General features: G+C 41.2%; 1 protein-coding gene across 2 annotated transcripts in view; it reads right to left on the bottom strand.

The window, feature by feature from the left end:
• The window catches only part of adgb (androglobin), a 40,065-nt gene that overhangs the window by 11,654 nt on the left and 3,294 nt on the right, over nucleotides 1-25,117 (bottom strand). For both annotated transcript variants that reach the window (XM_065964086.1, XM_029277145.2), the window contains exons 6-27: nucleotides 23,501-23,640; nucleotides 21,633-21,719; nucleotides 19,912-20,087; nucleotides 18,064-18,140; nucleotides 16,921-17,095; nucleotides 16,405-16,498; nucleotides 15,742-15,895; nucleotides 13,310-13,355; nucleotides 12,138-12,252; nucleotides 11,940-12,003; nucleotides 11,688-11,792; nucleotides 10,557-10,665; nucleotides 10,246-10,384; nucleotides 8,730-8,844; nucleotides 7,605-7,766; nucleotides 6,677-6,815; nucleotides 6,391-6,516; nucleotides 3,638-3,731; nucleotides 2,757-2,888; nucleotides 2,433-2,586; nucleotides 1,961-2,148; nucleotides 1,503-1,669 (exon numbers count right to left, since the gene is read on the bottom strand). In XM_065964086.1, the coding sequence (XP_065820158.1) occupies nucleotides 1,503-1,669; nucleotides 1,961-2,148; nucleotides 2,433-2,586; nucleotides 2,757-2,888; nucleotides 3,638-3,731; nucleotides 6,391-6,516; nucleotides 6,677-6,815; nucleotides 7,605-7,766; nucleotides 8,730-8,844; nucleotides 10,246-10,384; nucleotides 10,557-10,665; nucleotides 11,688-11,792; nucleotides 11,940-12,003; nucleotides 12,138-12,252; nucleotides 13,310-13,355; nucleotides 15,742-15,895; nucleotides 16,405-16,498; nucleotides 16,921-17,095; nucleotides 18,064-18,140; nucleotides 19,912-20,087; nucleotides 21,633-21,719; nucleotides 23,501-23,640 (2,758 nt within the window). The remainder of the gene's footprint in view (nucleotides 1-1,502; nucleotides 1,670-1,960; nucleotides 2,149-2,432; nucleotides 2,587-2,756; nucleotides 2,889-3,637; nucleotides 3,732-6,390; nucleotides 6,517-6,676; nucleotides 6,816-7,604; nucleotides 7,767-8,729; nucleotides 8,845-10,245; nucleotides 10,385-10,556; nucleotides 10,666-11,687; nucleotides 11,793-11,939; nucleotides 12,004-12,137; nucleotides 12,253-13,309; nucleotides 13,356-15,741; nucleotides 15,896-16,404; nucleotides 16,499-16,920; nucleotides 17,096-18,063; nucleotides 18,141-19,911; nucleotides 20,088-21,632; nucleotides 21,720-23,500; nucleotides 23,641-25,117) is intronic.

The following is a 25,117-nucleotide window of genomic DNA, read 5'->3' as shown; positions in this document are numbered from 1 at the left end:
GCAACGACTGAACAAGTGTTTGAGAGGCGAGCTTTTGAAGAGCTCTTGTGTGAAGTGCCTCTTCTATCTGCTTGTTTTTTGTCGCTCTTGATTGTGTCTGCATAGCTAAAAATTCTCGTACAGCAGTTCAGGGGTCAGTTTGACTAAAACTCAAGCAAAACTTTTAGAAAACTATTTCTTTATAACCATTTGTGAGTGATATTCCTATGACTTGAGACAACAGTGCTTTTTGCAACAATGACTTTTGAAATCTTGGGCATCTAAACAGCAATAAACGATCACAGACTTCATTAGCATATTGCTTTTAAAAAGGACTCCATGCAATGCAGAAATTGAGCTGAATCCTTCTTGTGATCGAGTCACAGAGAAAAGAGCACCACGACCTTATGACTGTGACATTATATATTTTATTGAAAAAGCTATCTAAACAATTTTATTTTGGGGCTTTTTGTGCCTTTATTTGAGAGACAGGATAGCGGTTAGAGTGGAGAGAGAATAGGGAATGACATACGGGAAAAAAGCCACAGGTCAGATTCAAACAGGACCGCCCGCTTCGAGGACTGCAACCTCTGCACATGGGGTGTAGAAACTAACCACTCAGCCACCGGGGCCCCAGCTGTCTGTATATTTGAGGTGTGAAAATGTACAAAGAGGAGATTTAAAATACTGGTTGTCACTACAGCAGTCACTACAGCAGAGCAAATAGAGCTCAGGAGATTTTCACAGGTTTATGGACCTATGCACACAGGCAATTGCTGTGTCTTGACTAGTCCATCTTGTTACCAGATCGTTATTATTTTTCAAGTCATGACAGAAGGAATAACGGTAGTGAGAGAACAGGATGGCTGAGGGAGATTAAACAGAAAATGTGAAAAGGAAGGATGTGAAAAGTTCTTGTAAATGTTAATAAACACCATCTTTGTGTCAAGCTATCTGTTCTTACAGAAAACAAAAGTGTTTGACATCATTTGCATGATTTTAAAGTAAGCTGAGAGTAATTGAAGACACATGGCAATTCAAAATATTTGGGGGAAAAAGTGAAAAACAACAATCTAAAGTGTGAGAAGTGTCCTGTTGCCTTTAGTGCACTAAAGGTAAATATAACTACAGTACTTGTAAAGTTTTACCGTCAGTCCTCACCAATCCCTCTCATACAATATGTCCCCTAAATCACCACTGTAAGGGAAACAGCTGCAGACAGGGGCCCTGCTGTTTTTAATTCTGCTATACGGGAGGAGAAATTAACCAGAATTTAAACTGAGAAGTACCATGAAAGTATATTCAATAATGGTGACAAGCTTTACATTGTTTTAAACATTCACTATTAAATATTAACTGTTAATTGATATAATCCAGATTATAACAGATGTAATCAAATGCTTTAGATAAATACTGTAACTTCCTAACACACAGACAGACAGGAGACAGATCGACAAATGTTCAATCATAATCTAGAAGGCTTTCATTTATCAGTAACTTTATGACAGAACCTGAGAGTTCACCTTCGTTTGCCAGGAAGTTGAAAACAGGAATAACCACGTGGCCCCTCCCAGTGTTGCCGATCATCTCCTTCTCCTGGTCCAGAACGGACAGACGGATCAAAACATCCGGCTTGGAAGTCTGAAACTGAATCGTTCCTAAAACATCTGCCGTCACATCCACAAGGTATCTGTGCAGAAGTTTTCAAAATGGTTGTGTGCATTAATCCCTCAGAGCATCTGCAATGTTGTCCTGTGTTAGAAAACAGGGCTTTCTAGGATGTTATCATTATGTGCTGTTGGATTGTTATCAAAACTGGTTTACAATCATCACACATCTCAGATTCAGACTGTAAACTATAGTCCAAATTGGATTTTGGCGCTATTGGTGAGCATTTTATATACGACACACCCTCTTCAACAACGACAAGTTTTAATTAAACAACAATGATGGAGTCATCTTTTGATAGAAATTCACTTACCGACATATGAGATTTTTGTCATTGGGAATGTAATAATCCCTGAATTCCTTCACTGAAAATGTGTTGAGGGGCGTCTCATGGGACATTTTTGGCAAGAGTCCCATTGAGCCAATCAGGCACATCCTCCACTTGGCACCAGCCGGGAGTGACTCAGGTATGATGGCCTCTGCTACAAATGTATAACCAAGCTGCAACGCATGGAAAGAAATGATATAATGATACCAAAATATCATTATTGTTTTAAAAGGGACTGTGTAAGACAGACTTAGATAAATAAATCAACAAAACAGGTCGCCCACATTATTTCACCAGCCATCCACAAGACTGTTCCCAGGTGTGGGAAGTATGCTTAAAGTAAAGTGTTCCATCATGGTAATAAGAAAACTGGGATCAGACTATATTAGAAATGTACTCAAAATCTATGTGGAGTACACAAAGGGTTAAAGTACAAAGATTTTGAGCACCAACAGACCTTGTTTGGTTTATAGACCTGAGCTGCTACTTTGTTGAAAACCATGTCCAGCTCCTCTCCTGTGTCGTTATTTATGACGATCATCAGACTGTTAGGGATCGGCGAGTAGACCTTTGGTACCAGCAACATCTCCTCAGAGACCAGGAACACCTCCCTTCATAAATAAAAACAACAAAGTACACAACAAGATATCTTAATCCAAGGTCTGACTTACTGTCAAATAGATTTCCTCGATTTCTGATTAAATTATGAAATGATCTGTTGAGCAATTTCCGCCTGGATTCATACTGTAGGGGTTGTAAGATTTTTATAGTGTTTTCTAACCTGAAGACTAAGACCCAGGAGTTTGCTGTGTCTTGAAGGGAGACGGAGTAATCAGTGAAGGTGATTCTGGTCCATTCATCCTGCTGACAGGGGTAGAGCTCTGCTGTCCTCTCAGAATGTTCAATGATAAACCTCAAAACACAAAGTGGGAGAGCACGTTTAGAAACGTTTCTTGTTTGAATTGAAGAATTAAATAACAAAACCAATTAATCTTCAACATCTTTATCGAAGCATAACTGAGGTGAAGGATTGTGAATTAAACTCAGTTTAAAAATGACAAATGCACCTAAAATCTCAGTGTGAACTTTGGACTAAAGTGGATGTTTCTGTCAGTGAAAAAAACAACAACTAATGCTCAGAGGGCCACTAAAACAAACCCCCCTATTCCACCATCCATACACACAGTGACCAAGCTCTCACTGCTCATGCTCACACATACTTCCTCAGGCAGCGGGTCATTCGGCAGACGCTGCTCGTCGATTGGAACAGGGAGAGGATAAACAGCAGATGGTACCACTGGGAAAAGATGGAACACAATGTGGAAAATGCTCCCTGCCTGGCCACAACAGGCCACCGCAAACAGGAGAGGGAGCAGATTCTGGGCGGGCAGTGCAACACGGAGACCAAACACCATACGAGATATATATATATATATATATATATATATATATATATATATATATAAAATATTGGCACAGGACTGTATTGGGAGCCCTCATGTTCTCTGGGATTGATGACGTATATGATATATGATACATCTGCTTGACTAGCAAGGTGTGATGTTTTGTGTATGTGTACATATTACATACATACATGAACATGTGCACACATTCTTTATGAGAAGTCGGTCATTTTGTGTATTTTTTTTATTTTTCATGTACCTTAGCAAGAAGGCAGCGTATTTTTCTGCATCCGACTCAACCTTTGACCACATGTCTAAAAGAATCTGAGATGCTTGGAGGTTCTTCTTTGTGCCTAAATGACATAAGGACACACACATCCTCACATTTAAACACACATAAATAGACACCAATAAAGAACAAGAGATAAACCATAAAAACACAACACAAACACTGACATTTTAAAGTGCAATTCTTGCCTTATTCAGTGATAGAAGTACATTATTTAAATATCACACTTATCTTGACAGACAGGTAACCACTGTGACAGAACAGAACCTTTGGTAAAATATGTCATACGATGTGTTCATGAGTAAGTGTGTGATGTGTTTCTTTTTGTACACATTGGAGAAATGCTCAAAGAGACAGTTGTGTGTGAAAGATATTTGAATACGTGTCCTCCCGCTGCCTCTACTTCCCTGTGCTCTGCTCCTTCTTTTCAAATAGCCACTTTTCTTAAACTGATGCAGCTATTACAGTGGGCCAAGGCTGCCTCTATTGAAAGATGGAGACCTCCTTATCCTCACCTTTACAACCACAGAGAGGCAACAGACAGAAAAGCAGGCAGACAGGAGAATCAAAGAGTTGAGGGACTTGTGGCATTTGGGGTTGTTTGAGATAAACAGATATACCAGGGAATATAACTCTGAGATCAGAAAAGGCCAGCTTTTTAAGCTTCCTTTAAATGAAAAGCTTTTCAAAGCGCAGTTAGACAGGCAGCGTTTTTTAAACTATGATTGGTGTTTTGCCGTTTACTTTAAGTGCCAGTCTGAAAGCTGCACTTTATGCTTTGACAAGTGAATGAATCAAATCTGAGATGACTTAACCATGACAGGTCCCATTTCAGGGACATCAAGCTTTTTAGCCTTTGTGTTCATGTTTATGGCACATAATCGACAGCAATATTTTTTGCATTGGTGGCAAATAGTTCCATAATGATGTTGATTTCTTTTGGATGTGTGGTGTGCTTAAACCACTTTTAAAGCCACGGAACACGAGGTAAAATCCCTTCTTTGCTATGAATGCCACCGATTTCTGAAAGGCTGCTTTAATGAAGCTCCTCATACCCCCATATGTTTAAAGGATTGAAATGTTGACAGTTTCATGCTCATCACAACTCAAATAGACTCAGTAAGCTTCAGGTTTTGGGGAATGAAGAGAATGTTGTGTCACCTCGAGTGTTTCTTTAAACAGTGGTGCACCATAGTAAGATAATTAGCGCAAACTCTTAAAGGCAGAATGTGCGACATTTTACACATAAATACAGAAGAAATTAAGTGTAAAAGTCTCTCTGAGTCATGGCTGTCTACAATGAGTGAGAAGTGTGAGTCTCGCCTGCTGTACTTTTGTCTGGCTGTCGTTACATCATGTTTACATGGATGGGACGGCCTTGGGTATAAAGCTGTTAGTCAAGGAAAGGAAGAAGAATAACTATTCACTGCTTATTTTGATGCCACATAAGTGGCAACTGATCGTCTCAGACATTGGGTTGGTTTAAAGGATACTGCACTTAGCTGGTTTTACTCTTATCTTTTAGAAAGAACCTTCGTGGTCACCATCGGTAACTACTCCTCCTCTACCTCTAACATTACCTGTGGTGTACCGCAAGGTTCGGTTTTAGGTCCCATTTTATTCTCCATTTATATGCTGCCTCTTGGCCAAATAATTGAACGCCACAATGTCTCCTTTCACTGCTACGCAGACGACACACAGATATACCTTCCTTTGAGACCTGAGGACCCTAGGAGCCTAGCTGCTGTCAGAAACTGCCTAAGCGATATCAACTGCTGGATGGCGCAAAACTTTCTCCAACTGAACAATTCTAAATCTGAAATCATAGTATTCAACCCGCCAAACACCACTCATATCTCAAAGAGCAGCCTCGGTCCCTTATTCACCAATTCACAGGCAATGGCAGCTGGAGCAAAGGATAATTTTGTCCGCCGCTTGTGCTTAAATGTGCTTAATTATGGTGCATTCAAATTGATAACTCCTTTGTGCGAATGCGAGGGATTGGAGGTGTGTATTGCTGGAGGAGAGTGACACTGTTTTGGTTTAATGCTGGTGCTCAAGGGCGACATCTACTGGAACAAAAAGTTACACATTCTTCCTTTAAGAAAATTGGATGTTAAAATGATTCATTTGAAACTGAGATAAATTGCCTGCGACCTGCACAAGAGCTAGTTTAATAAATAATTCTTCCAAAGCAGCACTGATAAATGTACAAAGGAAAAGCTGCTCAGCTCTGTCTGCCTCGTCACCTTGTGTCACTTTGGAGAGGTTTGGCTGATAGATGCTAGAATACTGTTTGCATGTGTGTGTGTGTGTGTGTGTGTGTGTGTGTGTGTATGTTTGTTTCCTACGTATGTGTATGTCCTCCGTGGCCACTGCTCATCTGTCAGGGTGTATTAGTAAGAGTGGCATCTCATCAATACATTTTTGTGCCTCTGCTCGAGGGCTCAATATACATGCCAACAGGCTAAATCAAACAGTAAATGGAAGGAGAAGAAAGTGTTTTGTGTGTGCATGTGTGTGTATTCAGACACAGACTAATAATCTTCAAATGAAGCTCAGGTATTCTGTTGTTATAGTTCTTATTATTTTCCCCACACATTGTGCCTTTAGCCTTACCCTCTCTGGAGATGTCTTTGTCAAACATTCAAACATTGTCTTTGTCTTTTTTAAGTTGAAAGACAAAGACAATGTTTGGTGGGGGGGGGGGGGGGTAATGTTACCTGGTTTTGAGGCATTCAGGACCTCTCTCACCAAGTGCCCTTTGAATCCAGCCTGCAGAGTGATGACTGCCTTCACCTCCCTGTCTGTTGGCTCTCTTTCTCTCCAGCCTTCTGGAGGCTCTGCATCTGCTTAACAATTAAAAACTGCAAGTTAATTTTCATACGCTAATAGGTACATATTTGGATATTAGCAATGGAGAATGACAATGAGGTGCTATAACAAACATCAATTAGGCATGTTTGATTCCTTGTGAAACTGTGTTTGAGCTGAGACATTGGCACTTACATGAAGTAGAGTGTTCTTTGGGGACAGTGGTGAACACTAAAGGGTCAGCTGTGAGGGCCACTGAAGCCAAGTGCTCCTCTGTTGTCAGCTTTCTTCCCATAGCCTCACACAGCATGTGGTAAACTGCAGAGTTAAACACCTTAAGACACACACACACACACACAAGCCATACATACAGTTAAGTGATATCATAAGTAAGTCATACAGTTAATAAAAAAGATACTAATGACACATCCGAACTTGAAAGCAAAGTTAGACTTTTTATCATGTCAATTATCCCTCATTTACCATGGCCACTTTCCAAAAATCGAAAGATGACCCAAATATTACATTTTCAAACTCATCAGAAATATGGTGTAAAACATTCCAAACACAATGCTTTCTGAAAAATGTAAGCTCCTATGAGGACTTTAGAGCTGGTTATGAAATACACTAATAGAGAAGATCGATGCCTCTTTATGACCTTAAAAGCAAACAAGACCATCAACATGAAAACGGAGAATTCTTAGATGCAAAGTGAGTGATATATTTGACTGTTAAAAGAAAAGCAGGATGAGATACTGTATACTGTAAAAAAAAAATGATTTCACATGTACAGACCAAAAAAGATTAGAGGTACTGCTTTGTCCACAGGGGATGCCAGAATCAATACAAACGGAAAGTTCTTCACAGCAGCTTTCAACTAGGAGCCTTGTGAAATAAGTATCAGTCCAGTACATTTTTTGGCACCGAGCAGAGTTGAATTATTTTTCAAGGATTCAGACAACTGTATCTGCTTTTCACTGCAGAGCCTAATTAACTCAAATAAATGCTTTGCAGTCAGGTGCACTACTTAATGAAAGTCAGTCTACCTCTAAGAACAGCCTAAAAGAAGGAGGAGCTTTTCAAATTGTCAACATCATCATATAACCAGAGGTAAACAAGCTACCTTTCGGTGTTTTGCTTGGTTTGTGTCCATGTTTCGGGGGCGGTGAGCCTCATCCAGGGCTAGTCGAGCGGCTGGCTGGTCCTGCTCATGGCTGAAGGAAGCCACCACTCTGCACAGAGCCCTGAAGATGCAAGAGGCCTGCTCAGTGAAACGAGAGCTTTCCTGTTAAAGACAGAAATACAGACTGGGAGTAATTGAATTTAGTTGAATAGTGATAAATTAAACAGAAAAAAGGTTAAATAAAATAGAAGAGCAGAACACCCACACATTGGGACTGTGTGGAAAATTGCTTCGAGCAGGTGAAATGTGGATGGCAGACAAGATCAAAACATTGCTTCTTTGTTTTTCTCACATGCATTAGACTTTCAATACACCCATGTGTCTGAAATTATTTTTGTTTCAGAAAGATGGTATTTTCAGCAACAGAAACATGAGGCTAGAATCTAGGAAAGCAGAGGGAAAGAATTACTGACATGGTGTGATTTATTAAACTGAGACAAGCCTTTTCCAAAAATGTTACAGCCAGGATATTGCTACAAAGGCAATTTCCTTCTCTCCTCTCTGTATATTCAACCAAGCTCTGTGTTGTACTTTTTAAAACTTCACAACTTAGGATGCACGGGTTGCACTCTCCATTTGTTTGTCTCTGTGTGTGTGTGTGTGTGTGTGTGTGTGTGTGTGTGTGTGTGTGTGTGTGTGTGTGTGTGTGTGTGTGTGTGTGCAGTCTTGGGGTGCCTTGACAATGAAATTCACCGCTCTGAGCGGTTTCTTGCTCCTTTGTCTAGTCACGGTATTTCTCACTCACTACATGTCCTTCTCAGAGCCTCTTGGTAAGTGTTTGTTGTGGGTAATTTTAGCTTTCTGGTGAGAAAATGATCTGGAGGCTGAGAATAGTATTAAAGCAATATGCATATGTTGTTTGAACTGTCTTTTATCAAATGATGAGGGCAGTCATGATGCTAATTTGAAGGGCTATATATATTGTATATATATTGCTTTAATGACATGCTTTGTTTCCTTACTGTACCTCACTCCAGCTGTAGTCAGAAAGGTCATCCACATATAAAAGATAACTATATGACCATGACTGTAAACTGTAAACTGTAAACTAAGGCCCTCTGTCACCTTGGTAAGCTGTGCCATGACGGTTTCTTCATCCCCAAAGATAAAAGGTGATTTGCTGCACAGGTGAATGTGGTAACCCAGTGCTGCCTTCGTATGGAAGGACAACACATGGCGCCTGGAGGAGGGAGAAAGACTTGTGAATATTATTTAAAAACAGGACCACAAAGTCCAGACTCACTCTACCTAATAAAACAGGGGTCATCAATCTTAAATACTTAGGATCATAGCTACACAGTATGTGCTGCCCCTTAGTCAATCAAAGAGGGATGGTTTCAATTGAGACGACTGTACAATTAGACAGAAAATGTGAACAACTAGCAACAGTCCATGCATTCCACTAAATTCCCTTTCAAGTCTTAATAATGGAACTATGTTTCTGTCACAAGGGCAGCAGCCTAATGTCCTGTCTGCTGAGTGCCAGGCTGAGTTCACAGGGCCTTGTCGGGCATGAGAGAAAGAAACCCCACTTCCATGGCCCCATTAGCTTTACATAATTCAACAATCCAAGCCTAACTAGATGGATGAGCATCAGGCAAGTGCTGCAGGAGAAGAGGGCATTCTACAAAAGGGAAATGGAAGGGAGAGGGCGAGAGAGAGAAAAAAAAAAGGAGAGAGTAAGGAGGAGAAGAAAGGGAATAAAAGGCAAATGTAGGGTGAGAGGAAAAGCAAGAGACTTGTACAAAGGGAGATGGATGATGACATCACTTAATAGAATAACACAGGTTAGTATGTTCCAATAAAGTGAAAGAAGAAAGCACACTGGGTCAGCGAAGAGATTAAAGGAGATCGTGTAACACCTTCTGATGGGATGACCTTAACAAACAGAGAGAAAAAGAGAGGGAGTGCATTCAAAAATGGTCGCTGCTGAGAAGCATGGACACATTGTCTCATCTCTCTTAGTGACAGTGTGCTATGGGGCATGTGGGCATGATAAGTTGAGTGCTATGTGTGTGATTATGGCTCAGTGGTAATTGCACTGCTGCACACCTGCACATGACCCCAGAAAACTAGGCCCTCTGATTCTAGGCCAAGCAGCACCCATTAATAGAGACTAGGACAGAGGCTTTTTTGCTGCTTTCCGGAGCATCCGAGGCTAGGCAAACATCCTCTGCTCACTCTACAGTATGAGAGTAGAGCTTTAAGTAGACTTCAGAATGGCAGGGCAAAATCCAAATAAGAGTGAAAAGCTTCCTTTTCAACCAAAGCTTCCAAGGGTGCCGTGCAAAAAAAAAAAAAAAGCATACATTTTTAACACAGGTTCCCAAAGTGGGAATAAAAAAGCTCTAACCATGGCAGCAATGGTACCATTATGATGAGTGCTTAGGGTGATTTAAGGTTATGAGATGTACGAGACTACTTGGATATCATATTTCAAGAAACATAAATGTAGATTACAGAAACAAGTAGCATAGATTTGCAACATTGTAGTTTGTACTGGTTCCCTCATGAGCCTTATCCCAGCTTTATTTTGATCAATACAGTGCACAGTTCTCGGTATTCATTAATGCTGTCCTACCCTGGGGGTAAGTTAAGCATGGCTGCCTTCGAGGACGTAGACTTGATGGTGAGAAGTGGCAGCTGAGACTGCAGGCTTATCCAGGAGTACGGCTGAGCGATAAGAACTGCAGACCTGCGTGCAGCTGTCATTTCCTTTTCTAGGAGTGGAGATAAAAGGTAAAAGGGTCAAACAACACGGTCAAATATCACAAACATGGTGATTGTGATCGTACATATTTCAATCCTGGTGATACTTATATTATCAGAAAACTGTTTTTTTAATCTAGCTATAGATGTGTGTGCGCGTGTTTTTTGTAGATGGATTCTTACTCTCCTCGGCTGTCTCTCCCCAGAGGAGCAGAGGACAGAAGCTGACGAGGATCTGTGTAGTTTGCAGGCTGTCCACACACAGGTAGTGAGTGCCTCTCACCTCTAGACACTGGGGGGGGGAGACACGGAGACACACACACACACACACACACACACACACACACACACACACACACACACACACACACACACACACACACACACACACACACACACACGCTGGCTTTAGATTTCAGTTTGAAGGCAGACAAGGAAAATAACAAGTGTAAGAGGGGAAGAAGAGGAAGCCTTAGGGAGGGATGATGGATAAACTGATAGGAGGGTAGCTTAGTGAAAAATGAGCTGTAGAGAAATACAGAGGAAGAGAGTGAAAGATGGAACGGTAAGGAGAGGAAATAAGAAGATATAGGAAAAAAAACTGAATAGGATTAAGATTCATTTGAAGTGACATCTGGGTAGGAGAGTCCAAAAAGGTGGATTTAGCGTTGTAAGAAAAAGCGGCAGGTGAGAAAGACAAAGAAGGAGGGGTAAGAAAAGACAGATTAGAGAACAAGAGGAGCGGGGGGGGGGTTCAAATGAGTCTGGAATTACAAACAGACTCAGCAGTCTATACACACAAACACACACGCAAAGTTAGACAAGAACCTGGCTACACACTCATGCACACGGTCACTTCAGAGGTATGTTCATAGGATGCGTGTGACAAAAACACACACTTATGAACAGCACGGGACATAAACTAAAGATTACTAAAGATTACTAAAGATTACTAAAGATTTTAGAGGTAGTGGTTCCATCAAAATAACAAAAATGTCCATTTGCCATGTTTTTTGTGTCATTTTTGCTTGGTTTTATACTGTTCCAAAGATCTACAGGTGGGAGTAGAAAATGCAAACAGGTGTGCTCAAAGGGAGAGGAAAAAACTGTAAGCTACCTGCACCTAACACATATTTTAGACCACGAGGTTTACAAAGAATTTGTTTTTAAAGACTTACACTGAATGGGGGAAAAAAATGATTTACAAAAAATCTCAATAGGGCACCTCTAAGTGATGATGACTGAATACTTTGTACAGGATTAGGTTGTATAGTAGAGGATGGTGTGCATGTCTGTGCGTTTTCTTGTGTATACCTCATGTCTTGCTACAGCAGATGACACATGGAGGGACCCAGTAGTAAGAGAGTGCGTAGATTCATTACAGGTGGGGCTTGTCGCAGTTTTGGGCAAGACGGTACTCTGTAGACATAAACACACTGAAATGAATAACAATATATCCTGTGCTGACAGTAATTATTCAGAGCACCGACACATGGAGTCGTACGGGAATGCAGACATTTTTCATTTCTGTATGTTCTGTATGTTATTTCATGAAACATACTCTACCTTAAAATGAAATTTATGGACATGATGTGGATAGATCTGTGGTTTATGGAAGACCAAGAGATTCCTGGGAAGAAAATATGAATACAGGATATTTTTAGCCTGATTTATAAAACCTGGATTTTGTTACTTCTTCAGCTTTTTCCAAATTGTATACATCAAAATGCAGTGCAAAATTAAACATGTGTGTGTTTGTCTCACTGAAAGCAGTTAGCAAAGTCCTCTAGGTCCACCCAGGTCTGCTGCAGGACAGATTTCAGCAGAGGAGCAGAATGTTCCTCAGTAACTTGCTCCTTTGCTGCAGTTTTGGGGTGATCTGGAAGGAATTTTCAAATTCCAGATATAAGCATGACATCGTTTGTGATTAAGAAAGTATTTGTTAACATTATTCTCTGTGTAAAGCAGTAGGATTGCATTAGTCAGTCACTTAGCAATTAGATAAATGTCATCTAAAATTGCTTCTAAAAATGTGCAGCATCCAAACATAGGAAAAATATGTCCTTATAAAGCTGAGTAGCATTTGAGTAGACTGGTTGTTTTCATGCCACACTTAAGAGCTATAGAAAAGCCTGTGAAATCTCCTTTTTCAAAATGCTGCAAGTATCAAAAAGCCTTTCCTCTTGTGACTCATAGCAAGTTATCCTAGACTCAAATCATTATCTGAAACCTGGTGAGCCAAATTGGCCAAACTCCCACATAATGGCACAGTGTAAGCGCACATGCACATCCATACGCCCACTCGCTGACTCCCACGATCTCAATGCATGCAGAGCATAGCCATAGACACAAGCAGGCTGACAAACACTCCGCCCTAAAAGCACGCACGCACACACACACACACACACACACACACACACACACACACACACACACACACACACACACAGTTGCTCTGCCCCCAAGCTCCTCTCAAAGCCAGATGTCTGATCAGAGAGCTGAGGCGGCAAGGGCCACTGGCTCTGCTGCTGAGCAATGGTGGTCCGCTAACTCAAACTGCAGGTGTTACTAAGCAACTAAACGGGGGCAGAGAGAAGGCAGGGAATTGGCTATTTGTCATAATGCATGATTTCAGTCCCAATGTCTTTAAAGTGTCTTGGCAAACCAAAGGAGGTATTGAGAGAGAGAGAGAGATGGAGGGCGAGAGAAGCTAATACTTGTGATCACATTTATCGAACTATGTTGCTCGGATGCTGCTTAAGTCAACCATTTATGAAGACTTTTTTCAAAATCCTACCCTCAAACTGAATTAACAAGCATCTACCCATTCAAGTAGCTTTTTTTTTTTACTGCCCTCATGTGGGGCTGTTCAGTTTTATAATAAAGTCTAGATTATTTTAATTTAGGGCCCAGCATCGCAAAGACACTGGTTTTACCATTTGAGTTGTCATCATTGTCCTTCTTCTTGTCCTCTGCAGTAACCTTAAAGGAAACAGGAAAAGAGAGAGAGAGAGAGAGAGGGAGAGAGAGAGAGAGAGAGTGAGAAAGATAGTTAGAGAGAGCGGTTGATAGAGTTACATGGCCAGAGATCCGCCTCCACCCTCTAGTGATTTCATGCCAGCTGTGGCGTTGCACCATTTTCGCGAACACCCCGGGACACAAGACACGGTTTTAATGTGACAAGGGCTGCTCCTCTCCCGCTACAAAACACCACCAGGGAACAGCAGCGCTAATTTACTTCCCCCTGTCAGAGACAAATGAAGACTTATTACATTGTTTATCATGTTGTTCCTCTACTGGACTGATTTCATATTTGTCTGTCCAACACAAGAAAGAAATGAGTCATTATCACATTTTTCAAATATTATGTCAGAGCCAGGCAGGACCTTGTGCCTGGAAACAGGACATGGATAATAAAGCTGGTTTCCACCAGATTATTCTGCTCTGAGTAAGAAACATGTCTTTTTTTTCTGTAACTTAGAGCAACCCCAGCAAGACTTTTCTAATGAGTCAGAGTGAGTGTGTGTGTGTGTGTGAGTCATCACTTATTTGAATAAGTACCCGGAGACCCAGACAGACGGAAAGAGGCATTGTGACTGGAAGCACACTTGATCTCCTCTCGACGACAATAGCAACACTTTCATTCTAACCAAACATGTAAATGTGTGTGTTGTCGCAAGGGTAGACAAGACTCTGAGTCGAGTACCAAAGCAAGCATGGTAGGTTTCGTCTGCCCACAGAACACCGTTTTATTAGATCTCTCACCTGTGTGTAGTAAGAGGACACTGAGACTGATGGATCTTACAGGCAAGGCTCTTGGGATTTAAGCTAGTACTTTCAGAGGAGAAAGCTTTTTATTTTTTCACAGTGATCAAATCGTAGCCATGGGTTTGGTGGAAGAGGGGGCATTCTTTTAATCCCACACTTCATGGGGCTTTATTTCACACAGCCACAGTTAAGTCTTTGCTCACAGAAAGACTTCCACTATTTTCCCCTGAAGTGAATTTTAATTCATGTAAAAATAACATCTCTTTGTGTTTAGATTTCACAGGCACAATGAAATCCAATGTTTTTTTGGGCTTCTGTGAAATTTTGGAAGCTGTATTTCTCTGTTATTTGTAAATTAAACCATGGAGGTGATATGTTGATTTAGCGATTGTACAGATTTCAGGCATCTTATACAGGAGTTGAAACACCAAAGTTACACAGGAATCTAATTCTTTAACCCCCCCTTTTGCTGAGTGAGTAGGCCATTGCAGGTATTAAACACCATGTGACACAACCTTCTACAGTTCTAGGAGCTGCATAGACAGAGAGGTTAGTGCTGTCAGCGTAGGTTCAAAGAATCAGAGGGAGGGGACGAAACAGCAAAAAAATCCTACTCACTTGATGTACAGTCCCCGAACACATGACACACCATGTGCTCGCAAAGAGCCGGAACGCACATTAAATAAATAAAAATGTGGCACATGTATGACACACACACCGCAACAGTGCATGTGCGCGCGCACATCAAACGACACATCAAATTAGCGTGTCCATACCGCCCTCGCCCGGGCCGCTCTATAACTGGTCACTGTTACACAAGAGGGCGATTAATATGAACTCTATTTTTTCTCTGTATGCTAGGAGTGAAGTGTAATAATGAACCCCCCAGGAGGCACAGACACTGATGGCTCACTATCTAATTGCACTGCTTTTTTCATCATCGCGGGTACACGACCTCTCCCTGTTTGAAACCCACGCGCCCCGCCGAACACCAGAGATCCTCTGCTTCCTGCGCCACTTTCATCTTTTCCTGTCCAACTGTCGCTTTCGGTCCCATTTTTCAGTCCCCCTTCTGTCTTATTCAATACAGTTGTCCCTCTCTCTTTATCCCTCTCTCTCTCTCTTTTTTTTCTAAGCTCGTCTCTGTGTCCCTCTTGCTGCTAAAGCCCACCCTTCACATCCCTACTCATCTCCCCTCTTTTGCTGGTGCTGTCTTTAGTGCAGATGTGCCCCTGGTCAGTGGCGGCATGGCTGGGAGACAACAGAAGTGACTTTGAGACTGGGGGATGGCAGCCTTGTTGTCACTGACACACACAGCTACCCGGGTGAGCCTTCAACTGCATATTTACAAGGGGGGGGCAGGAGAGGAAATAACAAGAGGAGACAACTTTTTTTGGTTGGCTGTTATTATTCTAGTTTTTGAACATGTGGGATTTCGCTGGACTTCAGACACCCTCATAGCTATTAAAAAAAAAGACCTTAGGCAACCAGAATCAACGAAGGTTTTATATTAAACCAGAATCTCTCTTTATTATTAAACACACACATTGTGAATGTTTAAAATGACCTTTGTGCCCGAGCAAACAGAATCTCTATTTACCTCTGTTGCGTCTGTTGTGCCGTTCGGGGAGTTAGAGATGCATTCAGCTGCATTAGACTCGAGTACTTCTTTGCGGTCTCTCTCCTCTCTCTCAGCAATAGACACCAGCAGGGATCCATGGGAACGCCTCCTCTGAGCGCTCTGCTTGGCCTCTCTGACACACAAAGACACATTTTCATGCTGCATGTTAGAACGACATACGGCATCACATCATAGTCATGACGTACCCACATCCCATCTCATGGCATTTTGAAGCAACACACTGTATCATCCACAGCATGAGTCATGCATTTCACATTATAGACATGGAATGACACTGGAAGAGCCTTTCTATCGTAGCATTGCTTTGATGTATTTATATATGTGTGTGTGTGTGTGTGTGTGTGTGTGTATCACATTTTTCATTGCCCTGCTGCAGGGAGAAACATGGGAACAGATTTGGGGACAGTAAGAGGTTCAGGAAAGAGTGTGAGACTTTAGGATGTTTAACCAAAAATAGAAACTTCTTTTTCACTTTCCTTCCTCCACAGTGAGTTCAGAGCACAGGTTAGCTATAGAAACATTAAATCCTCCACCAGCAACAACACAGTTACATGTGCAGAACAATAGAAGAATGCTCATCCTCTTTCATGTCTAAGTTTTAGATCATTTCTGTGTACGCACAGCTCCGGGATCGGGCCAACGCTGCTCTTGACACGGTAGGAGAGAAAAGGGCTGGCAACCTCTATGCACCACTCTGGTTTTGACAAAGGAAGCTCTACAATAAAGAGAAATGGAGAAAAAAAAAAATCTCACACATCATGCCAACACTACTTTTTTAACACTCTTAAGCTTTTATATGCACTTTTTTGTTTCCCTCAGAGATCAGCTGATGTCAGATAAGCCTGAGCCAGCAGCTATTTTCATTACAGAAATATTGTAGCTATCCTCCACCTTTTTCTCATTTCAGCATGTGGTACTGTGTGCCCTCTGTACTGCAGCTTCTGAATCTCCTGCATTAGCACTCTCCTTTCTAGTCATATTTATTTATGAAATTCACCTACACTCTATCACATAATTTGTGATTTTTTTTTCATTTGTTTGATATCCTCCCCTGCATCCTCCTCCTGGTTTCCCCTTCACCACCTATCCTTCCAAATACTATTTTAACTCCTGCCTCCTTCTCAGTCTCTCACGCACTCCGTGGTTCATCGGAGACCACGATCTCCTTGCGCTGGCGGATGAGTTTCCATCGGGGCACAGGTGGAGGTTTGGGCGGTGCCTCCAGCTGGCATGCTCGGGTTCTGGTCAACAGGACGATATGGCTGTGCAGCAAGGAGAGACCGTACTGACGCAGATACTCTGAGGAATTAGCCTGTGAGCAAGCATGTAGACAAATGCACAAAAATAAATATTCATCTAAACCCACTAATGAACATTTCAAGTGCATTTCCACCAACAAACCCTATATACTATCAAAAAAGGGGGATCTTCCTAAAGTTTCAAACGTGATATAACACCTCTATCAGAGGAGAATTCTGGAAACTGTCCACCAATTAGCCATAGCTTGTGTGTAAATTATAAAACAAGTGAGGCCTGTTGAGGAAACTCATCCAAGTAGAACACACCATGTCCCCAGGTCACAAGTACTATGTGTCATCTTCTTCACCCTCGTGTTGTTATAGGGCTTTTGTACATTTTCACGGTGAGAAAAACAGTATTTTTAAAGAAGCTTAACATATGGATAGTTTTTTACATTAAGGGTAAAGGGTTTATGTGGGATTTAATTACGTGAAATTTTACAAGTCGAAAATGAATTTCTGGAGCGCTGGTGGCTGAGTGGCCCCGTGAGAGGCTCAAATCCGACCTGTGGCTTCTTTCCTGCATGTCATTCCCCACTCTCTCTCTCTTTCCACCCAATTTTCAACTCGATCCACTGTCCTGTCTCTCCAATAAAGGCCCAAAAATAAATCTTTGAAAAAAATGTTTATTAATACTTTTAATCAATGTGTTTCAACAAAAGTTTTTTTTATCAAGAACAGCTACAGTATGTCATGGATAGACAGGTTTGCAGTTCCTCTCCATTGCTTTGAAATGTGCCTGAAGACAATCTTGCTGCCACACTTTGCATGCTGATGGACACAGCCACCCACTAGCAGGTTATAGGCCTTCACAATCCCATCATCATGTGTTGTCCTCATTAGCAGTCACTTAATATTGCATAACTCATAATCCATTTGGTTTAACATTTGTTGATTTGCACTTTTGATAACCTATTTATCTTGATTAATTACACACAATGGATGAAGCCAGAGAGGAGGAGGAGGAGAGAGGAAGACTTACCATTTGTCCAAACCCAAAGGAATTATTATGTGGATGGACGGGGTAAAAGCTGGCACACACCACTACCTCAGGGGTACCTGGGAAACACACACATCAAGACTAACGTAATATGCAAACTTCAACAATAAACACACATACATAAACATAAAAAAAAAAAATCGATATACTTGAACTGATTGACTAACATTGCAGACCTCACCTTGACACAATAAAGATTAGTTAAAGATGATTAGAAAGATTAGAGATGCCAATGAAAATGAAGCTGATTTAGGTTTTATTTCTTGATATAAAGTGAATCCCTGGTGATGTGTAAGCACTATTGGCCTCCACAGGTATACATAAGACAACAAGAGAATATATACTGGTTATCTCTGGAGCTCCCTGCCCCCTATAGTGCATTTTAAGAGTATATCATATACGAAGCACATGGGCCAGAAGACATGGAAAATCAATTTGAGGGACCATAGTGAAGAGAGATGGGAGCACCGTTAGACTAATAAAAAGGCTTCACATTAAGAATTGAACAGAGAAGTGGTTCTCTCACTGCATACTGATTTATGCATTTCAATGTATGCATTTCAATGAAAGAATGTGGTGAGCAGGGAAACAGTGACAGGGAAAGATTGTGTGGGTCTCTGGTGTTTTGCATGTAAGTTTCCTTGTGCAGTAATGTTATTATGAAGTATTAGCACTTTGTGTATGCATGTTATTGCATCATGTTAATATACTCACCACTTCAATTATTGTGAATAAATGTGATCATAAGAGAAACTAAGGGGCAGATGGCTATCACAAAGAGCAGGTAAGAGCAAGTAATACTTCATTGATGTGTTTGATTGAGTTCATAATATTAATGTAATACAAATCATACTGAACATTGTTTTAATTTTACACCCGTAAGTTCAGCTTGTTTCTGTTATCCTAAGCAGGGTTTGTGGATGAAAAATGCTAGACTATTCCTAGTGTGATCAGCATTGTTAAGGATAATCCTACCCTTTTGTTTAAGAATTTTCAATTAAAACTGAAGAGTTCAACCTTGAAAATAATGTTTAATCTCTGTACTAAAATGACCTGAGACAACTTCAAGCCACACACTCTTTTTCTGACGACATCACTCAATCCTGCTTCCATCACACAACCACACTTGCCTTGGGAGACTCTCCTGCCCTGAGGGAACACCAAATAATTCACCCTGCCACTGCTCCCTCTGCTGGTTTATTTATAGTCCACCGCACACACATTAACGCTCCCTGCGCTCCATTATACATGAGCTTGGGAAAACAGGAAGTGATGCTTGAAACAACAGGAAAGGGGCAGACATGAGGACAGAAATGGATGTATTTTGCAATAGGGCACAAAGTGACCTTAGGCCTGCAGCTTGTCCCAGTGCTAACGTTAATCACAAAGCTATACTATGAATGTTGCAAAGGTGCATGTGTTATGACTGCTATATGAGAATCACATAGAAAGGAATCATTGATAAGTGCGAGTTTCTGTAGGACAATGAAATATTCATTCTCGTGCTCCATACTAGTTAAATTATGGATGCAGGGAGGAAAATAGTGACATACACACACTGTGCATTCACATACATACGTACAAAAGGTATAGTGTGGTCCTGCACATACAAGACATAAAACACAACATATGGTTTCCAAACAAGCCGTTGATAAATGAATAAGCTGTAGTGTATGCCAATCATCACGACCTAATGGATGATTGATTTAATTGACTCGCTCAATTAAATGTGCAAGCAGAGTGTGTAATGGAGATGTATGTTCAGTATGCGTTTGTGGCTCTCTGCGTGACTGTGTGTGTTTGTGGGTGAGACTATGACACCATTCAGACCTTCACTTTTCTTTGGCTCATGCAGCGACGGACTCCTGCTGTCATTAAGGCTGGATTCTCTCCCTGCAGCTGGATCTGCAGTCTGAGGCTTCACCTCCGGTACACTCTCATCTGGATGTGTAAATATCGGGATGCTGTCTTGTAAGAATTCCCAGGTTTCCCCCACATACATAGACCTGAGTGGAGTAGAAATAATGTTTATATTTACGACAGGCTACAAGAATTAAAGAATTTATCTTGCATTTGAAAAATAATCTTCTTTTCTTTTAAACTCCATTTAGCTGTAGCTCAGTTGGTAGAGTCGTCGCCTCTCAACCAGAAGGTCAAGGGTTCGATCAAGACACTAAACCCTGCATTGCTCCCGCTGCTTCGGTGGTGGACTAGTACTTACTCACTGATGTACGTCACTTTGGATAAAAGCGTCTGCTAAGTGAATTGTAGCATGCAGGTTAGTATCTTTTTGAGCTGCTTTTGAAATATCGTTTGTCTACTCATCAGGTGGCGTTAATACGCCTGCTTGAAATGCCTAACTGAGATTGTCTTCCAGATATAAAATCTAATTTTAGTGCAAGTATGAAAGAACTATCTCTGGCCAAAGCTGTTTTTGTAAACTGGTACTGGGATTAATGCTTGAGAGAGTGATCCAGTGACGCTTTCCTGTTTGTTGAGGAATATCTTTTTGTTACATCACTGTTTCCCTTATAAAGTGTTTATCTATCTCATCTGAGTACCATTCTGATTTTTTAGACATAAATAGATGAAATGACCTCATCATATTCAGATACAACACTGCCACTATCAGATAAGGTAAACTGTTTTTGCACTTTCTCTCTTGGACCTGAGTCAGTTGTTGATTCTTTCCGTCACTTTCTTGTTTTCTATTTGTGAAAACAAGCTGATGGAGGTCTTTATATCAGCATTTCTGTCTTACTGGAAAATAGAGCACATTATTCAATCTTCTCTCTCCTTCACCACACACAAGTTTTTACAGAAGGTACTCCAAGCTTATTTGAACAAAACGTTTCATACAAAAAGCCAATTCAAAGTGCTTAAAATTACATATTTAAGATAGGTATTTATAGGTTACGTATTTGAAATAATAAATCAAATAACAGAGAAAACTGAAGCTTCACTGCACAAACATATTCTTTTTATAAAGTTTACCCCAAAGAGAGGGATGAGCAGTCTTAAACTTCAGGCAACCTTACAAAATAGTTCCTGCTATAGTACTTGATAGCTTGTTTGCAGTAGAAGGTGACAGCAGAAGGGAGTTATGATGAATCAGAGCAGAACTTTTTCCTTCTTTTAAATATGTCTCAGTTTTAAGCAGAGTGCTTAAGCCAAGTGGTCAAGCAGTATTTGTTTCTTTCTTCCAAACTATTGCTTTATCATGACTCGTGATCATGGCATGTGACTGCCCATACTTTTGTAGAAAGACACATTTCTCTGCTCGATGTTGCAACACTGTCTGGTATAGAATAGTATCATCAAGAGGAAGTGATATGCAGCCAGCTTGTCAGATTGTGTGAGTTTGTTCAGCGCCCACAGTAGCTGTAGCTCTATAACATGGATTAGAAGCTCTGTTATTCGTTTTTCAAAGAGGAGAACTAAAAGAGAGAATGTCAATTCCAATATTAAAGACACAACAAAGGGAGAAATCTATGGGGGGAAATTAGAACAAGAGTTGCAGAAGGCAGAGGTGTAAACATCACTGAACTTACTTTAGAGGGCTGATTTCTGGGATCCAGCCGGTAAGGATGTGGATGAAGGTGAACTCCCCTATCTCACCACGGTGCTCTGATACTACACTAAGAAAACCAACACACACACACACACACACACACACACACACAAACAATGTTTTAGAAAATATGCTACAACCTAGAGACTAATCATCCATAGTGGCACTGGCACTGTTATCAAAACAGACTTGTTATGAATCATGACGTTAAATTGTACATTATGTACTTGACATTCAAGTGTGTGCACTCATGGCAATGTTTTGCGAGGCAAATTAGAACAAATTACTTCAACTATATGCTACTTTCTCCGTCCCTGTGTCTTTATTTCCCATCACATTCAGGAATGAAGCCAGCAAGAATTACTGACCTCCATGAGCTGGAAATATCATCTTTTCTCAAGAAAATGTGTACTACTGAAGGACTACAGATACTCAAACTGACAACATCTTTACCAGCCTGTTCTTAAACTACTCTCTTTCACATTTCAGTTTCTGCTCTACAGTTACACATTTGTGTGTTTTGCAAGTATTATTTAAATCTCTAGAACTGATTTTGAGAAAGGTGTGAGAATGCATGTATTCTGTGAACCAAAATGTTCAGCTGAAACAGTAGCTGCAGCAGTTGTAATTGGTCCTTTTGGGATCCTGTAGCCAACCTGTACAGTCCACAGTGATGATACTCAAGGAAGTGTAATCCACACAGCTGAAACAATAATGCCATACCCCATAACCACGAGAAAAAATAATACTCAGCAAGGAGCCTTCAAATTCCATTTTTTATTCAATAAAAAGGACTACTGAACTCCCAGCAGACTTCTAGAAAAAAAGTTAGGTGCCAGTTCAGTACGGAGAACTTTCACTACGACTTATAAATGATTCAACAGGAGAGCGGCTCCTTTGTTTCCTGTCTGGGATGAAACATTTATACCTCGACCTTCTGTAGACACTGCAACAGCCACCTTTACCACACGCCATGTTGCCCCATCACAGACACGCACATCGTCTGTCTGTCACCAAATTCAGCACAGCCCGAGGCAGGTGAAGGTTTGGCTGAGCCAGCGAAAGACACTCTGTGGGGGCCCTGCAGGTGTTTGAGTTTTAAATGGTGTTGTTCACCTCATTAGGTACGTTTATGTGTATTTCATAGATTCCTTCCCACATTGTGTTATTTGTTCTACTTTGTGCTCCTCTGTGATTGTTCCACTGGGGCAAATAAACTCATTTGAATTGAATTCTCCATCAGCGTGTGCTGTTCCAGTGGCTTTCTTAAAGTAAGATACACTGTTATATACCTGGAAGAAGATTAACTCTTCAGATCTCCTACTTTTTGCATGAAGCGTTTGTGCTCTGAGAAGAAAAGCGCTGCACGTCCGTCTCTATGACAACAGTTTGTTGGCAACGGCCGTTGTATGATCGACACAGCTCCATTCCTTTGTACTGCAAGTTTGATATTTGAGATCATTTTTTACCCTAGCAGACACGGAGCAAAGAGGATTTGGGTAGAAGATACAATCTGTAGGAGGCTTAAATACAGGGAATATCTTACATTTGGAAAAGAGCGCCGGTGACGTCAACAGCGCCTTTCTGAAAAGTTGAAAGATTTTCAACTTGATCGTTCCGAGCGGCCGCACAAAAATGGCAGAGCGCTTGTAAAAAAGACGCTTGGCCCTGCGTTTTTCATCCAGATGGCTGAAGCTCTCTACCTACTGAAAACAACTGAAAAAAGACGGCACTGAGAAGAAAAAAAAATCGCTAGGTGGACACAGGGCCTTAAACAACTCTATTTCAACACCTTGGGGGATAGCTGAGATGCTTACAAAGATTCTGTTGGAAGCTACAGTAACTCACTTTGTGTTGGCCACTTTAATGAGAGCCTTAGCCAACAACATAGGCCAAAGCTCTGACTGACAGGTGGAGGCAGGGAGAAGCAACTTGTTTTCTCCATCAAATGGCAAGGAATCATCTACTGTGATCTTCCGCCAACAACCCTGAAAGCAAAGGAGAAAGATTCAGTATGTGGAGATGATAGTGTATAACAATTAAAAAAAGGCCGTAAGAATCAAAACACCAAAGAAATTAGACTGTCCTAAATCTGTTTAGATTTCATACAGACTGTAGCAATCCATGTCATTCGGCAAAAGCAAGGTTTGACCTTTAGTTGGAAACACATTTATATGCTTTCTTGGCAAAAGTCAGATGAAAATCAATACCAATCTCATGGCTCTGGGCTACAGCCAGCAGCAGATATCAACAAGCTAAGGAGGCCTTGTCCCGGCAGCAGAAGCCAGGCTCTCAAGTAGACGGAACTCCCCCAACCTTCAGCCAGCTGATCTAGCACTACAACCACCCGTTGTCCCTGACGCCCAGCCACCACCATCGGACTTTGTCGTCCCCACATCCACCGCCATCCTCATTCATGCACGGCCTGCTCCGACCTCCACCTCAGCGGCAAGGAAGTGTGGACAAGAGGAACGCGAGGAATACAAAGGAGAAATCTTTCCTGCATATTATCCCATATGCTCTTTTGTGAAGCGTCTCGAGATAACACTTGTTACGAAATGGCGCTATACAAATAATGATTGATTGATGATATCTTAGCTAAGGACTGGAAACAGTAGGAAACAGCTAGCCTTTCGCATTAAGTTTGATTCTTGAGAAAAACAGAGAGGAAAAAAACAACTAATTGACCAGGGGTTTGCTGCCAGGATTTCTTTTATTTTGTTTCCTATATCAAGCCGAGCAAAATTCAAACTTTCCTTTAACGTGTAGTATCTTCAATACACCACAAACACAAAATATGGTACATTTTCATTAAAAGTTATACTGTTCACTGCTGTGCAATTACTACTAAGACATAGCTATAAGCCCAGAGAGAGATCCCCCCCCCCCTAAAAATCCAATACATACAGTAGCTCAACACATCTTCTTCAACCTATTGTCTTTATAATGCAACACGTCTCATAACATGAGCTGCCTTATTCATGCGTCTTAGCATCCTGATTGGTGTCAGAGCCTGTTACATGCTGTCTGTGTGGTGGTCTGTCTATGGCCGTCTGGGGGAGTTTCACACTGCTTGTAAGAAAAAGCAACACAAGCAGGTGATAATCTGACTGACTGCACACAGCTGTGCCTCTCCTTATCTATCAGAGAAGTGTTCAAAAGCAGTGCAAGCCTCCGAAGAGTCCTGGTAAACACACTGACACACTCCTTTTCTTGGATGTTCTTCTACTTTCTTGTCACAGCGTCCCTCTGAGGAGAAGCTCTGTGTGCGCGCAGACGGGGTAAAATAGAGTGCAAAAGGGCAAGTTAGGAAAGGAAACAGAAGAAAGGAAGAAAAGGGAGAGAGACAGAGTAAAAGGATGAGAAAGACAGGGTGGTATGAGAGGTATGTGAATGAGAGACTAATGGGGATCATATGAGCAGGGGGAAAAACAGGTAGCCTATGAGCAACAAGAGGCGAGGAAA

This window comes from Labrus bergylta, chromosome 15, assembly GCF_963930695.1.
Source record: "Labrus bergylta chromosome 15, fLabBer1.1, whole genome shotgun sequence".
In the NCBI taxonomy this organism is placed as follows: Eukaryota; Metazoa; Chordata; class Actinopteri; order Labriformes; family Labridae; genus Labrus; species Labrus bergylta.
The sequence above is the reverse complement of the archived record's forward strand: the minus strand, read 5'-3'. Positions and strand labels throughout refer to the sequence as shown.